General features: G+C 39.1%; 6 protein-coding genes across 6 annotated transcripts; 4 read left to right on the top strand and 2 right to left on the bottom strand.

Annotated features, from left to right (window-relative positions):
* Window positions 1–156: 156 nt before the first annotated feature.
* GCK72_000625 (uncharacterized protein) lies at window positions 157–5,502 on the top strand (the record flags this gene model as incomplete). The annotated part of the gene is made up of 12 exons (XM_003109112.2): window positions 157–265; window positions 317–438; window positions 491–574; window positions 623–732; window positions 1,698–2,020; window positions 2,067–2,273; window positions 3,496–3,762; window positions 3,814–3,961; window positions 4,006–4,123; window positions 4,171–4,260; window positions 4,304–4,385; window positions 5,270–5,502. 12 exons carry the CDS (start codon window positions 157–159, stop codon window positions 5,500–5,502), a joined length of 1,893 nt encoding a protein of 630 aa, XP_003109160.2.
* A 1,473-nt stretch (window positions 5,503–6,975) lies between these two features.
* Window positions 6,976–7,877, top strand: GCK72_000626 (uncharacterized protein; the record flags this gene model as incomplete). The annotated part of the gene is made up of 3 exons (XM_053722591.1): window positions 6,976–7,043; window positions 7,086–7,172; window positions 7,541–7,877. The coding sequence occupies 3 exons, from the start codon at window positions 6,976–6,978 to the stop codon at window positions 7,875–7,877; spliced, it is 492 nt and encodes a 163-aa protein (XP_053591236.1).
* Window positions 7,878–7,969: 92 nt separating this feature from the next.
* GCK72_000627 (uncharacterized protein) lies at window positions 7,970–11,536 on the bottom strand (the record flags this gene model as incomplete). The annotated part of the gene is made up of 8 exons (XM_003109407.2): window positions 7,970–8,014; window positions 8,072–8,195; window positions 8,241–9,324; window positions 9,370–10,237; window positions 10,285–10,507; window positions 10,564–10,794; window positions 10,841–11,136; window positions 11,186–11,536. The coding sequence occupies 8 exons, from the start codon at window positions 11,534–11,536 to the stop codon at window positions 7,970–7,972; spliced, it is 3,222 nt and encodes a 1,073-aa protein (XP_003109455.2).
* Window positions 11,537–11,747: 211 nt separating this feature from the next.
* On the top strand, window positions 11,748–13,156 carry GCK72_000628 (uncharacterized protein; the record flags this gene model as incomplete). Its single annotated transcript, XM_053722592.1, has 3 exons — window positions 11,748–12,300; window positions 12,363–12,725; window positions 12,771–13,156. 3 exons carry the CDS (start codon window positions 11,748–11,750, stop codon window positions 13,154–13,156), a joined length of 1,302 nt encoding a protein of 433 aa, XP_053591237.1.
* GCK72_000629 (uncharacterized protein) lies at window positions 11,772–13,224 on the bottom strand (the record flags this gene model as incomplete). The annotated part of the gene is made up of 3 exons (XM_003109159.2): window positions 11,772–12,287; window positions 12,335–12,948; window positions 13,005–13,224. The coding sequence occupies 3 exons, from the start codon at window positions 13,222–13,224 to the stop codon at window positions 11,772–11,774; spliced, it is 1,350 nt and encodes a 449-aa protein (XP_003109207.1).
* Window positions 13,225–13,676: 452 nt separating this feature from the next.
* On the top strand, window positions 13,677–15,550 carry GCK72_000630 (uncharacterized protein; the record flags this gene model as incomplete). Its single annotated transcript, XM_003109209.2, has 4 exons — window positions 13,677–13,781; window positions 14,838–15,023; window positions 15,283–15,382; window positions 15,438–15,550. The coding sequence occupies 4 exons, from the start codon at window positions 13,677–13,679 to the stop codon at window positions 15,548–15,550; spliced, it is 504 nt and encodes a 167-aa protein (XP_003109257.2).
* Between the last annotated feature and the right edge of the window lie 1,258 nt (window positions 15,551–16,808).

The raw sequence follows: 16,808 nt of genomic DNA on the forward strand, positions 1-16,808 counted from the left end.
CTATCAAACCGGATTTATGGGCGGAAACCGAACGAATGCCAGATCTTCAACAAGTACAGTTTTTCTTTGATTCTTTTATCAATAGGCATCTGAAAATCTGAAATTCTTTTCCAGTGGCGGGCTCTGTGTGGGTACTATGCCGTCGCGACCGCCTACATGAAAGATAGTAATGCAAGGATTACTGTATTCGCTCCAGTCGACGATGTCTTCACTTATAATCCAGATATCAGAGCATTAGATCAAAAAGAAACTCTTTCTCATATTGGTAACTGAACATTTGAAAAAGAATTAGAAAAATGGGCAAAAACTATTTCAGTCGATTCACAAGTGGTCGATTTGACAATGAACAAATTATGGGATAAACAGACATTGATTCGATCAACTATCAATTCAGGCTACACTTATATCACACAATTCGAGAATAATCCTGGAAATTTCGTGAGAATTATAGAGTTTTAGAGAACTTTTAAAAAGAAGAATGAGTTTTCAGTCATACTTTGCGAATGCTGGAATGCTCTGTAATCATGCATCGAATCAATGGGGTATAATTTCCGGCGAACAGTACCTTTTCAAAGTAATTTTTAGTCTTTTTGAAAAAGAAAAAGTATTTGAAAAAATACAGATTTGCACTCCGATGGGACACCGACCGTATCCTGGAACTGCTCTTTCGTTTATTCGAGAACACGATGTGACTGTTTTCGAAGAGAGACAGTATAATAATAGAGATTTATCGTAAGTATTTGAAAGATTTGAGAAAAAAATAGAGATTCAAAAAAGGAAATCGCGGAAAGTCATGTCTGTCAATGTATCAAAACGCTTTAATATTATCGATTATTTCATAGTCATTTATAGCACTCGGACGCCAGTTTCTTGATATGTTATAGATCAAGTCTTGATCTTTATTTATGCAGTTGTCAACTTTTTGATAGGTATTTACGTTTTTGAGATACAAAGGTTCAAAGTTGCGCGCTTTCAACTACTAGAGAAAAGATGTGCAAGGTTCAAGCCCGCGGAAAACTGAAAAAAAATGGTCTAGACCTTCAATTTTTTGATATGTTATAGATCAAGTCTAGCTCTTTATTTTTGTAGTTGACAACTATTTGATAGCAGTTTTAGTTATTGAGATATGCGCCTTCAAAGTTAGAGAGTACGATCGCTCTCACTCTTTTTCCAATCACTCGCCTAAATACTCTCGTATCTCTAAAGTTAGAAAAGCTATCAAAAAAGTTACAACTACAAAAATAAAGATGTAAGTTTTTTCTACATAAAAAATTAAAATTCAAGTTTATTGATTAAAATTTGGCATCGTGACACGTTCTTGCAATCAAGTGGGGAATGAACTTCAAAGAGTTATATCTTTTTACACAAAAATGCTGTCAAAAAGTCGTCAACTAACAAAAAATGTACCGTAAAATTTCCAACATCTTAAAGTTTAGCATCTTTTTCTAGCTTTGTTAAGAAATGAGTTATTCTTGTTTGAAAAGCGCATATTTCTCAAATATGTTGACTCACTGTAGCGCGCTAGAAATTATCGTATCTCTGAAACCAGAAACTCTATAGAACAGTTTTCAATTACAAACTTGTAGATCTAGGTTTAAATAACAACATACCAAGAAATGATCTTCACAAAGTTAGTAGTTTTCACTGAAATTTTGGTTGAAATCTTCACAATACATGTAAAAATGTTGAAATTTCAGACAAATCCGAGACATACTCGACCGTACTCCAGACATTGCTCTAGTCATCTATGGATCATCTGCTTGGAATGGATTCCACACATTCTTCATTCCAAATGATGCTGCATTCGCAAGAGTTGTTGACCGTAATCGTGTGGATCGTGAAGTCCTTCTGGCCCATGTGACCAGTACAAATCGAGTTCTTTTCACCTGGCCATGGCTATATGATGGGGGACAACATTACTATCCATCTGTCAGATTTTCAGCGAATATCATTGAGGATAACTTCAAATTGAAGCTAGTTATGAGAAATATCACGGATAGAAGAACTGGAAAATGGGATTGTGAGTACTCTTAATGTGAATCAAAAAGACAAAATAAGAATTTCAGTGTACGCGGTATCTGAAGTATATGAGAGGTATTCACAATTCAGAAGAGGTGCTGTCTGGGCGAAGATTCTCGTTCCGAACATTCCGACTCAAAACGGAGTTGTGCATATCATTGATAACGTGCTGGGAATTGTGTCAGAGACGATTGATATGATGATTTATAGAAATGAAAAAACGACTACTTTGATGAGATATATTAACACAATTGGTGAGTGTTTTGGTTATTGGTTTGCAACGGTTTTGAGTGGTTTTGCAAGAAAAAAATGTGCTTGAGCTTTTGATTTTCTAGTGAGTTTTTTGTTTGAAGTACTTTGAAAGTGCGCAAAGCCGTTCAATGGTTTTCAATTTCTGTTAGGTTATAAAGCAAAACATGATAATCATTATTGTTATTCTAAACTTTGTTTTTGAGATGAAGGGCGAGTAGAGGGCACATCCTTCAACTTTGAAGATGCATATCACAAAAACTAGAATTTCTATTAAAAAGTTGTCAACTACAAAAAATGAAGATATAGACTTGATTTATAACATATCCAAAAACTGGCCTTTGAGAGATATAAATGACTATGTAGCAATCTATCAAATTCAAGCGTTTTATCACAGAACTTTTCTACGATTCCCTTTTTGGATCTCTACCATCTTCTTTCAAATTTTTTAATAACTTACGATAAATCTCTATTATTAAACTGTCTCTCTTCAAAAACCGTCACATCTGCTCTGCCGATCTCTTTAATTGGACTTACGATACACACTTTTGACGGGCGATATGAGCAATACATAACTTTGAGATTCCGTAACATCGCCCAGAACTATCTTACCAAGCTCAGCTTTTGATATGTTATAAAAAATAGTCTTAAACTTTATTTTAGCAATTGACCCATTTTTGATGTCTTTTCTAGTTTTCGAGATACTCACCTTTGAATTCTAGTTACCGTAAAACCTGAAGCGCACCTAACTGTGCCTGTTTGCAACGGTATATCTGAGTTTCCAAAGGAAATATCAAAAAGCTGCTAACTGACATAACATAGCTCAATATTCATAGAATATTTCTTCAGTTGAAAATTTTTTTCATATCTTTAAAGACAACCGAGATAGGATGATCCAAACTCTCGTGTCTCCATTACAGGTTTTACGGTATTAGATCCTTAAACTTCTAGGGTTCCAAGCTAGAAATACTCACATCTGTTGAAGTGGAAATACAATCAGAATGTTGTCGCTTAAAAATGCAAAGATCTAGGTTTGATCTACAGAAATCGTTTCGAATTTTGACTTTTACTACGCTTTATAAGTTCCAATTCACAAAAAAGTGGTTTTGGTATTCATTGCAACATACCTTTTGAATTGAGGAAGGTATTTCAAAGATATGAAAATATGAAATAGTTTGCATTAAAATTTACTCATTTTTCTCACAAAAGACATTTCTTCCATTCCAGGTCAAATCGTGCGTAACTATTTCTCTGCAACCGGAGGACTTGTCACCTTCTTCGCCCCATGGAATGAGGCATTCGACCGTATTCCGGAACAAATCGAACGTCGTCTTCTTCGTGATCGAATCTGGCTTGAACAGATTCTGAAACTTCATATCGTCCCGGCGAAAGAGTTGACTTCAGATGAGATTACAAATGAAACTATTGTGAATACAATTGATAATATGAGACAATTATACTTTATCAAAGGAGAATGGCCAGCGAATAACGTCAGTGAGTAATTATTTTTTGTTGTTTTGAATACTGATTCTCTCTTTTTCTCAGCTTATTATGTGATCGGAGGTGGTATCAAAACTGCGATTATGATGGATAATGTAGCGGCGACGAATGGAATTGTCCACTATATTGAAAGAGTTTTGGGTGTTCCCTATCAGACTCTTTGGGAAATTCTGAGAAATGAGACACGGCTACAGTAAGATTTATTGAAAAGAGAAATTCAAACTGTAAAAATTTCAGATATTCGTTCCATATGATGGAAAATCTACAACTGAGATATTCGATGGATCCATGGCAAGTTCTGACTCCAGAACAGAATTTCACATTCTTTGTTCCGACGAATGAAGCGTGGGCTAAAGTGAGAAACTTGGAATATTAAAACTAAAATTATTGTTCTTTTTCCAGCAACCCCAGTCCCTTGTGTCTCGAATGAACGATGGAAACCATTGGCAAGCGTTACAGTATGTTTACAAAAGGCATATTCTACAGGGACAGGTACTGTCAAAGGAATTCATTGAGATTTATTTGGGAGTTTCAGGCTCTGATGTATACGGATCTTCGTGAGAGAACATATGTGATGATGAATGATGAGAAGGTGGTGATTACGAGGAGAGGAAGATGTGAGTTTGGGTATTACTTGAGAGGAAGAGTCATTGATTCTGAAATTGTCCATTTTTTTAAATATGTACGGCGAATTGAGGGCTTCATTTTCGTAGTTGACGACTTTTTTGTAAAAATGGAACCTGACAAGTTACGGTCTTACAACTATGCTCCACCGAAATGCCCTTGAGAAATGTCTCTTTTTCTCTGCGTCTCTCAATTTCGCACACTATTTTCTTCGGTTCCGGTAGAGCGCGGTTGTAAGAAGCGTGCCGTGCTAATACCATAACCCTAAAAGTAATTTATTATAAATATTCAATTTTGTAGTACACTCTCAAACAAGCTTGCTCTGGTAGGTGCATTGTACTTCGGAATGAGAGAGCTGTCTTGTTGTCACGAAATGTTCAATTAAAGTAATTTTCACAAAGTGTATAGATTGAATCTAGATCCTTATTTTTATAGTTGATAACTTTTTTTGTACGGGTTCTCTTTAAAGAGTTACATGACTGGAAGCACACGTTACTTTCAACGTCAAGTTGAAAGGCATTTGTCAAGTTGTAACTTCTCATTATCAAAATGTTGTAAACTGCAGATCTAATTGTTTTTATGTGTTTGAAACGATGGGATAATTTGAGAACTCGTGATAGATAATAAAATATGATATTTATAAAATGAAAACTGAATAATTCTTATTTTTGGATGGCACTTCTGACGTTTCTCTTCAGTTACTAAACTTTCAATTCTCTAGTTTTCATGTTATTTAGTATCTGTATGTTTCGATATTTTGCTCCTTCTCCTCCCCAACACTATTTACCCAAATAATTTGCATAATCCCATCAGTCAAATGTTCAAAAGATTACATCCAAAATCTCTCTTACAAACACAATTCACACTTTTCTTCCAGTTTTCGAGCTCTACTGGCCACGTGGAAACCGTCGTGCTCGAGTGATAGAAGGAGGGGAAATAGCTGGAATCAATGGATACATGCATATGATTGACAATGTTCTCATCTACGAACCGGATCTCCGAGCCCATGCGTGTACCACCGAACCCGTTTTCTTCCAGTTTCTTATAGTTTGTCTTGTAATGGTCTGGAGACCCGGATGGTTCACTTCTTTCTTCATTTTCTTTAGATGATTCTCATATTTTGAGTGCCATTTTGTTGTTGAAACGGGTCCTCGCATTCTAGTTATCATATTTCATTCAAAGTTTTATATATATTGAGACAAGACATTCATATCTCGGTTCTTTTAATGATCTGCATTCGTTTTTGATTCATTGAACTGTCAGGGATAAGGCATAAATAAATATTTACAGCTTTGTTTTTTTTTGTTGCAGAAATTGGGTTACTGTAGGCATCACTGATATCTATACAAATAAAAACCCTGCAACTTTTAAACAGATTTTTGACATGTTTAGAGAAGTCGTGCAGAAAAGTTGTCAACTACAGAAATAAAGATCTAGGTTTGTTCTACGGTACTAAATAAAATTTACCACTGATAATTTCTTACTGAGTTCACGGGAAGCTAAAGGATGCAGTTGAAAACGGTCAACTTTATGAGTGTGCCATGGTCTCTTCTTATGATTTCACAATTCCACGTTTTAACGGATTTTGTAGATCAAAAATAAAGCTTCATTTTTGTAGTTGACAACTTTTTCGTACAAGCCCATCCTGAGAAGTTATTAATCCGCAAAGTGATTTGGGGAGATTTCCGAGTTGCACACTTTGATGAGCTGTAACTTTTCAGAGAAGAGTTGACCATTTTCCACTGCAAGGGCGACATTCACTATGAGTAATACTGTAGCTATAAACGATTTGCGTGATCTCCACAAGTTTTGATTCAGAATATCTTCTTCTTTCCCAGATTTTGAAAATCTGAGAAATCTTTTTCTTACCCAAATTCCTAAAATCCGGAGAAGAAAAAAGAAATTTCCGAGTCAATACCAACTCATCTGACTGAGCTAAACAAGAATTCACAATTTCCCAGTTCAGATTCCTTTTTTCTTCCTCGAGTTTTTCAAATCCGAAAATCCTTTTTCTTCCCCAAATTTTTAAAATCCGAAAAAGAAGGAAAAAGAGATTTTCCACTGTATTCTGTTTTGAATGACCCAGCTGAATCGGAATCCACAATTTTCGATTTAGACTCTCTTCTTCTTCCCCGGATTTTCAAAATCCGAAAAACCTTTTTTCTTTCCGGAATTTTGAAAAAAGTGGACTATTTTCAACTATGAGCAGTATGATTTTATGCGTGACCCTAACGGTTTTGTTGACAATTTAAACATCAGAATAACAGTTTTCTAAAATGTGCGGGAGATCGAAAAGAATTTCAAGAAATTCAGATAATCAAGAAATTTCTAGACCAAGTACTTCTGAATCTACTTCTTCTTCAACCGTTTCTTCTCCGGTGTAAGCTAATAAAACTGAGTTTCAAAAAGAAAAAAACCTACTGAAAAACTCAACTTTTCGGTCACAATGACTACATTGTAGCCCGTCGGGTTGTCATCTTTGTCCTCCTCCTTCTGCTCGAAATTGTCATCATTCTGATTTGTATTTTGCCACTTTTTCATTTATATAAAAACCAAAACTTTTCTCAAATCATCATATTCAGAATGTCTTCTGTCTACGAATTCACTGTCAAAAATGCCAATGGAGATGACGTAACGTTGTCTGAATACAAGTCAGCTTTCATTCAAGTCTTTTCTTCATTTTTCTTTTTCAGAGGAAAAGTGCTCATCATTGTCAACGTGGCATCGCAATGTGGCCTGACGAATAAGAATTATACACAACTGAAAGAGCTTCTTGATGTGTGAGTATTCGAGATTCTTCACTAGGGAAAGCTGAGAAAACGCTGATTCCAAATATGTATTCAGTTTTTGTCCTCGAGGCCTGGTATTCCAGAAAAACGAGGTCAAAGTTAGGAAAAATAGAGAATAATTACCTTTTTAACATGCAAAAATTGCAAACATTTTTCGCGTGTCAAAAAGGAATCAATTTCCCGCCATTTTTTCAAACTTTGACCTTGTTTTTCTCGAAGACCAGGTCTCCAGGGCAAAAACTGAATATATATTTGGAACCAGCGCGATTTCAGCTTTCCAATGATTTATGTCACGTCCCATCACTCCACGATCGACTGGAGACCTTCTCTAGTCAAATCAATCTCATTAGTTGTTTCAGCTACAAAAAAGACGGACTTGAAGTGTTGGCATTCCCGTGCAACCAGTTTGCTGGTCAAGAGCCATCTTGTGAGGTGGACATCCAGGCATTTGTCGCCGATAAATTCAAATTCGAACCCACACTTTTCCAAAAGATTGATGTGAATGGAGACAAGGCGTCGCCACTTTTCAAATTCTTGAAAAATGAGAAAGGAGGATTCATGTTCGATGCGATCAAATGGAATTTCACAAAGTTTTTGGTTGGAAGAGACGGAAAAATCATCAAGAGATTCGGCCCGACGACTGATCCAAAGGATATGAAGAAGGATATTGAGGAGGCACTTGGTGTGCGGCTATAATTCATTTCTTTTTTGTATCAACATGATTAATCACATGAAAATTGGAAAATAAACAAAATAAAACAAGACAAATTAACAATAAAACAAAACAATTAATCATCGGAGATGATTCGGTGTCGACGATGATGATCTTTATCCTGAAAAAAACTTGAAATTGGTTAGAAATTACTGTGTGTTTCAGAGTGAAAACGTACACCCATATTCTTCTCTTTCATTCTTGAGACTGAAGTAGATTCGAGAGAAGCTAATGCAATTTCAGCCGCTTTCAGTTCGGCTTTGTGGACGTTCGATTCGGCAGCAGAAGCGAGTCGTTTTCCTCTGAAAATTAATTATTTTCATGGAACAAAAGATCCCAGATAATACCTAAAATACACTCCAACTTTGAATATTCGATTATTGGTTGGTCCTTCTATAGAAAGAATTCTATAATCCGGCATAGCTGGATTCGGGTTCTGCGCATCACGTATCGCAAGACACCACTGTTGAAGATGTGATTTCGCATCATTCCATTGCTCACTGTTGATGAAATGCTTCAATCTCGGACAGAAAACGATACGAATAAAGGATCGACAATGCTCGATTCCTCTATCCACATAGAGAGCTCCAATAAATGCTTCCACCAAATCAGCCTTGTCTTTCATCTTCAATTCAGGTGTTTTATGTGGCGGTTTCACAACGAATTCCAAGAAACCAAGATCATCACAAACGACTGATTGAGTCTGATTACTGACTAAACTTGTTCTCAACAATGACATATGTCCTTCGTGATGTAATGGGTAACGACGGAATAGATAGTCGGAGACAACGAGTTGAAGCACCGAGTCACCTAACCATTCCAGTCGTTGGTTGTGTCCTTTCGTCAAATCATTGTGTGGAACATTGCGACGAGTGAATGCCTTTGCCAATAATCGAATGTTGTTGAATTTGATATTGAGAATGTTCTCCAATTTATGAAAAGATGCAAGTGCTGGAGTTATATTCGACAGCTCTCGATCACCAAGTGGATCCTCTCTCTTCAACTCGTGCTCATTAATATGATCCCACACTTTTTTGAGATTCGGAGCACTTCCATACATTGCTTTTGAGAACAATCGATCACATGCTCCAAGTCCTCCATCCAGATATACAGCAGCCACTACTGCTTCGAATGCATTAGCCAACGCGTGTTTCCATTCAGCTTCATTAATGAGATCAGCTCCGTGCGCATATTGTAACATCTCATCTATTCGACAGTTTTTGGCAAGATCCGCCAGATTTCTGTTCTGAACCAAAGCAGTTCGATACGTGGCGAGGCCTCCTTCGAAATGGTGAGGAAGCATGAAGTAGAGATGATGAGAGACAATGAGTTCCACCACTGCGTCACCGAGATATTCCAGGCGTTCGTTGTGAAGAATAGGCTCGCCTCCTTCTGTTTCTCCGCCCATGATGTTGAATAGGCTCACAATTCCTGAAAATTAGTTTTTTTTCTCATCAACCATCATTATAATCTTACCTTTCTTCTTTTCCCGTTTCTCCTCACTCCCATATTTTCGTCTATATCCACAATTGCTAATGATATTTTTAATATGATCCGGAGGTGTTCCATAATGACTTCTGAATGACGAATGAATCAGTGCCAACTCGATAACTTTCCGATCATTGAACTGATATTCAATTATTTCTTCGAAAACACTTAATGAGAAGTTGTATCGAATGTGATGCGAAGCGATGATAACCATAGCAATATGAGCAATAATATCTGGTTTGAATCCAGTGTCAATGTACCCTGCGACTGATTTCCGTATACTCAGATACCGCGCATTCCGATGTTCATCTTTGAGTTGGTCCAACTCTCGTTTCACAACGTCATACTCTTTATTCTTTCCCGCGAACTTTCTGTCTTTCTTCATTCTATTCAGCCTTTTCTCAAGTTGAGCAATTTTCACAAGTATTGGAGTACTATAGTTCTGAGATCGAATTGAATTATGTACAATATACACTTCTCGTCGTTCCGAATCTCTTTCAAACCAATCCGCTCTCAGAGCTGAAGGTTTTTTGAGTGCATTCAGGAGAATTGATTGCTTCATTTTGTTAGAAACCCGACTGAATGCATCATCCGGTATTTCGCAGTGATCTATGATTTCTTGTGAATTGAATAACTCCTTATCTCCGTTGATCAAGAAATACGCGAGGAGTGTTTTAGTAGACCACAAATGAGCAACCCCGTTTTTAATTGCAACGAATCGAGGCATTATATGAATCATTGGACAAGAGACGATGCCAGGTGGAAGGTGTTTTGGGTGAAGGTTGAAGTCAAACATCTCGAAAATCTCATGAAAGATGTAATCGAATAGATGATTACAGTCTTCTGGGTCGAAACACTAGAAAAAAGAATTTCACCTTTACATTTTCCTTTTTCAATGCTCACCTCAATTGGAAATCTTTCCTCAACCAACTGGAACTCATACTCCAAACTATACTTACAAATCGGTCGCCTAGTCATACATTCGGGTAACGGAGCATGTGTAATCATCGAGAACCCCTCGAATTCATAGGTTTCTCCATTAATTGTCATTCCCGTTTTATATATTTGTCCTTCGTTTGGCCCCGGCTTCACTTGGAGAGTGTAGTAATGAAGATTCGATCCACAGCTGAATGATAAGAGAGATTGAGAACTGAAAATGCCAAAAAACCAAAAAAAACTAACGTTCTCGTGCAATTCAACACTTTGTTTTCACCAGCATAGTATCCATGTTTCAGTCCACGATTCTTGATTACTGGGGGACATCGACACTCTGGTCCATCGTTTCCTAGCCCTTTCTCGTTGAATGAAATATCCGGATCGACACCGTTCGGATGATTTCTCTTCCGTTCGACTCCCATTCTCAACAACGTCATTTGTCGCTCTTTTTCCTCGCTTTTCTTCTTTTGTGATTCTCTATAATTTTTTATTTTCAAGCTTTTCAATTCACTGATTAACTGACTTTTTTCGCTCGTCACGCTTCTCACTTTTCGTCAGGTTTGCTGTCGATGGTCCTGGTTTTGAATCAGAGCCAGATTCGGTTTCTTCGGATTCTGAATCTGATTCTGAGCCCGTTTCGTCTGATGATGACATATCACTTCCATCTCCTCTCATTCTAGCTTTTCTTGAAGTCATTGAGTGAAGTGGGTAGTCGATATTAGGAACAATTGTTTGGAGATTACGTTTTGATTTTACATTATTCAGTACTCGTGTACGAAATTCTGAGAGAACACTCACAGTCGTCGTTCGAGACCGATTCTGAAACACAGAAATTGTTTAGCTGAAAGAGAATGTATAACTCGATTACCAGCATATACAATTCAGCTTCGTCTGCTTTCACAACTTCTCTATACGAACGTATCAACTCAGCGGAATGAGACGAAACGACTTCTGGATCCTCCATATAATTCACTTGATAATCTTCTTCTGTTAGCGGAGGAGGAGCTCCAAATGTGTTAGGAGCTTCTGGTGGAAGAGGAATCTCTCCGACATTTGTGGGAGAACACGAAGAAGTCGACGGTTTGTTGTGGAATCGTCTTCCTAACTGTTGAATCATTTGGTCTTTATGCATGTCTTGATAGTTCTTTTGATGTTTCTTTCTACGAGATCTCTTAGTTTTGGGTAAATGTGCAAAGTGTTCACCCGAACCGTCTGACATCTGTAGACAATCAATGTTTTTGCTTAGTTGAAAGTTTCAAAGTTTGAAATTCAAACTAACAAAGTAAATAAAAGTCGAAATAATTTATCGTGGAAAGTAGCAAGCGATGAGATTACATACGAGTGCATTGGAATTCATTTTATTTAGGATCATTGATAAAACAGAGAAGCGAAGTAAGCAGAGATGAAGCGAGTGAACGATTCGACATATTATGCTGTTGAAGGTGTTGTTGAGCTTAATACTCTTCTCCCTCCTCCTCGTTTCCTCCCTCGTTGGAGTCGGCTCCGACCTCTTCGTAGTCCTTCTCGAGGGCAGCCAAGTCTTCACGAGCCTCGGTGAACTCTCCCTCTTCCATTCCTTCTCCGACGTACCAGTGGACGAAGGCACGCTTTGCGTACATGAGATCGAATTTGTAGTCCAAACGGGACCAGGCCTCAGCGATGGCGGTGGTGTTGGAGAGCATGCACACGGCACGTGGGACCTTGGCGAGATCTCCTCCTGGAACCACAGTTGGTGGCTGGTAGTTGATTCCAACCTTGAATCCGGTTGGGCACCAGTCAACGAATTGGATGGTTCTCTTGGTCTTGATGGCGGCGATGGCGGTGTTAACGTCCTTTGGAACGACGTCTCCTCTGTACAAGAGGCAGACAGCCATGTACTTTCCGTGGCGTGGATCACACTTTACCATTTGGTTGGCTGGCTCGAAGCAGCTGTTGGTGATGTCATTGACGGAAAGAGCCTCATGATAAGCCTGAAAAGAGAAAGTTAAATACAAGTTCACATCACTTTTAAAATTACCTTATCAGCGGAAATGAGTGGAGTGTAGGCGGCCAATGGGAAGTGGATTCTTGGGTATGGGACCAAGTTGGTTTGGAACTCGTTGAGATCAACATTGAGAGCTCCATCGAAACGAAGAGAGGCAGTGATCGAAGAGACAACTTGGGAGATGATACGGTTCAAGTTGGTGTAGCTTGGACGATCAACGCTGAGGTTTCTACGGCAGATATCGTAGATGGCTTCGTTGTCAACCATGAAGGCACAGTCGGAGTGCTCAAGGGTGGTATGGGTGGTAAGAATAGAGTTGTATGGCTCAACAACAGCGGTCGAAACTTGTGGAGCTGGGTAGATGGAGAACTCCAACTTGGATTTCTTTCCGTAGTCGACAGAAAGACGCTCCATGAGAAGAGAGGTGAATCCGGATCCAGTTCCTCCTCCGAATGAATGGAAAACGAAGAATCCTTGGAGTCCGCTGCAGTTATCAGCAAGACGGCGGATTCTGTCGAGAACGGTGTCGATCAATTCCTTTCCGACGGTGTAGTGACCACGAGCATAATTGTTGGCGGCGTCTTCCTTTCCGGTGATCATCTGCTCTGGGTGGAAAAGCTGCTTGTAGGTTCCCGTGCGAATCTCGTCTGCAAATCGTCATTCTTGAATCGTGCACGTCCACATGTGATAGATATTAACTTACCAACAACAGTTGGCTCGAGATCGACGAAGATCGAGCGTGGAACATATCTTCCGTTTCCAGTATCCGAGAAGAAAGTGGTGAAGGACTCTCCATCGGCTTGCTGGTCGGATGGCATGGTTCCATCGGGCTGGATTCCGTGCTCGAGGCAGTAAAGCTCCCAGCAAGCATTTCCGATTTGGACTCCGGCTTGTCCGACGTGGATAGAGATGACCTCACGCATGTTGAAGACGAGACTGAAATTAAATAGTTAGACAAGTGTAAACGCGAACTGTAAGTAAGAAAAAGAATCGAGCGTTTGCAAAAATCATAAAACAAGTACAATTAGTTACGAGTAAATTGGAGAGAGATAGAAGAAAACATAAGAACGGCGGCGCAATACAAGAGGATTGAATACGAGGTCATCCAGTTATAATCTTGTGGGCGGGATGGTTTACGGTCAGTTAGTTTCATGGATTGAACAAAGAGTAACATCCAATCAATTTGGTTAAAACTTGTAACCCAGAAAACAAGGAACTCAGTTAGCGTAAGTGGAGTGTTTGGAGCTATAAAATTTATGACTCTCAAATGAAACCTATCCTCTTGCACACATATTAAATGCAAGGACGAAACCCTCCAGAGAGTTGCGAAATAGTGAAAAACAGAAGCCGTCGCGGGCAAAGACCAATTACGCCTATGGTTCTGGGGGCGCACGGCGGCAGCAGAGCCCTATTGGCCGCTATTCATCGAGTCAAATGGGAAATAGAAGCAGAGCGCGGGATGAGAAATTGGGCTGAACTGGTAGGAAGAGAGGGGCTCAGCGCAATTAGATATTCGGCAACGCGGGTAAAACAACGCAAATGTGGCATGGAAGACTAAAGAAGACAACAATCTGCTTCGTCTTGCTCGACACATCTGTCACATTGATGAAAGTGACCGGAGAGGGGCAGTGCCTGGCGGGTCAGTGAGAGACATAAGCGATGCTTGTTCGGCCGCCCAGCCCCCAAGGACAGAGGTCTCGCTTTCCTACGGTGGATTGGAGTATGTAGTAGTCATCTGGTATGTATTGCGAAATAGGAGAATTCGGTATTCAATACACGCTAATCCCATGAATAGAATGAGCTTCATGGGTACTAAAGAAGAGCATTGGAATAGAATAGGCTATTGATCCAGAGAAGGAAAAGACTTTGATGCACGAAAAGAAGTATGAAACAACGAGAGAAACTGGGAGAACTTTAGAAAACAGACATATTTCGGTTTTACTCATAACCAGAATGAGAAAACAGACACTGTGAGGGAAAGGGAAACGTGTCATTTTTGAAGCGAAAGAGGAATTTTGAGACGTTAAGGTAGCGCACAGCAAATAAACTCCAAATAGAGTCATAAAACGGAAAAATCGATGTGACCGAGCTGAGAAGAATTACAAAGACTGGCGACGAATAGCCTTTTTCTATCCTATTGTCGCTTGTTTCGCGCGGAAAAGTGAAATTCGGCGGGCGCGCCGACTAGCAGCCAGTAAATTCAAATCTTCCGTGCGACTACGGTGTATCGCATTGTGGAGCGTTTTGTGCGTCGCGATGTAGAGCGTGCAGTGTTTGTCGAGTGTATGCCCGTCACTGAGGCTCCGTAAATCGTGCCAAGTACTTTTGCACGTATTGTTCATTGTTTTCGTTTTCAAGGGTCCAAAATAATTGAAATAAGCTTTTTATGAAAACTATTAATATTTGGAAGTATGATGAAGTGTTTTCTAATCGAAAACCTCTGATTTTTGACTTTGTTATTTTCCAATCGATACATTTTTCAATTACGCTCGCTACTTCATTTTCTTCGAAGTTTTCTTATTATTTCTATTTTCAGATGGCTCAGCTTGCTAAGACGGCCGTTGCCGCTCTCTCGAAGAGACTCGTCGCCCCAGCTGCCGTGGCTCGTCGTACGATGGCCACCGAAGCCTCCCCAGAAGACTACGGATACTACCCAGATCCACTTGAGCACGCCACTGGACGTGAAAAGAAGATGCTTCTTGCTCGTCTTGCTGGAGATGACGTGAGTTGTTTTTGTTATCTAAATCTTCAATATTTTATTGAAAGTAGATGAATTTGAACCGAATTGAATGAAACACGTTCCCTGTGATGTTAATTAGCTAATTGTGAACCAGCGTGTTCTAAGAAGTTGATACTTATTAGAAACTAACTGTTATTGAACGAAACATCGTCGAAGCTGATCTGAGGGTAGACAAAATAGTTTAACATCGAGTTCATCAAAAATATTCGAGTATCATTATTAAAATTGTTTTATTCTTCAGCGTTACGAGCCAAAAGTCTACTACCGTGCTGAGGCTTCCACCAAGCAGAAGCCAAATTTGGTTCCATCTCACTACGACTTCAGAATCATCGGATGCATGTGTAAGTTTTAAATTATCCACTGAAATCCTTCAATAACCATTGTCTTTATTTTCAGGCGAGCAAGATTCCGGACACGTCAACTTCATGACTATCGCTAAGGGAGAGCCAAAGAGATGCGAGTGCGGACACTGGTTCAAGGGAGTCGACGCCGACCCAGAATCCATCTAAACAATTTTCAATGTAGATTATTGTTCTCCGACTTATTTTTAGAACGCATCAGTGAAAATAAAACGTTGGTTTGAAGGCAAACCATTATGTTTTTTACAGTTGGTTGAATTCATGTTTTATTTCAAAGTAATTCACTATTTCTGTAAATTATTATAAATTTCACGAAGTTCATGTGTGAAGTATTCCTCTTTCGCTTTCAAACTCAATTCGCCTTTTATCAACCAAGGTAAAAAGTGGCTACAATCTAGAAAACTGTTCTGTTAGAAACATCAACCGGCTGTGTCTATCGCCAACCTCCACCGAATTCAACTGATAACAATTTGAGTCGAGGCGCGTCGTCCTCTCATTCTGTTATTGGTTCTTTATATCACGTGCCGTCCTTGCCTGGCACATCTCATACGTCGTACTGTTTTCGAATCGAGATTGTTCGCTCTTCACGGATTACGCATATCACGTAATTCAGTGATCGGATCAGTTAACGCATCATGTTCATGCAAATGTTTTTTTTTGTGTCTAATCACAGTTTTTAGAAACCTTCCGAACAGTCATTAAACTATCTCTCTCAATTGATGTTGGTCTCCAAAGTTGTCGTTCTCGGTGACTGCTTACTGCTTAGAACAAGTTTCCGTACTGTTTTCAACAGAACGTTTGAATTTCTATTAAATACCTATTTTTGGCGCCAATCTAGAAACGATGTTTTTTCTTTATTGGTCTCGTGTTCCACTATCGCTTTCCCCAATCTGGCTGTGTCTCCAATATATTTTTTTCGAGTCAGAATTCTCTGATAACATGGTGGCGTGTCGTCATTGTGTACACTCGTGCCACTTTTTGTTGTTATTAGTCCTTCGAGGGCAATGTTCAGTAGTTGATTTTTACCAAATGTTTACTTTCATTCAGGATTCAGAGAATTTGGAAAAGGTTGAAGCAAAACAAGACGAATCGGTTAATGAAATAAATTGTTGAATTCATCAGTACAGTTGATGCAACTGGACAGCTGGGCAACAACTTTCAAAAGACCAAATGACCTTTACAAAAAGAGAAAAAAATGCAGCATGGTGTCGAATCAGAAATTTCAAATTTGTTCCCTCCGACCTTCTCATTTCTCTTTGTCGTCTCAAAAATCAGAGAAAAAAAAATGGTGGGGACAAGTTCGAAACCAGTAGCAACTCTCTTGCCGTATGTCGTTTCTCTTCTCATTGACGGCCTTCTCGCATGTGTGTGCGCGCATCTTTTCGTCTCTTTCTCGGCAAAATCAATA

Source organism: Caenorhabditis remanei, chromosome I, assembly GCF_010183535.1.
Source record: "Caenorhabditis remanei strain PX506 chromosome I, whole genome shotgun sequence".
NCBI classification, from domain to species: domain Eukaryota; kingdom Metazoa; phylum Nematoda; class Chromadorea; order Rhabditida; family Rhabditidae; genus Caenorhabditis; species Caenorhabditis remanei.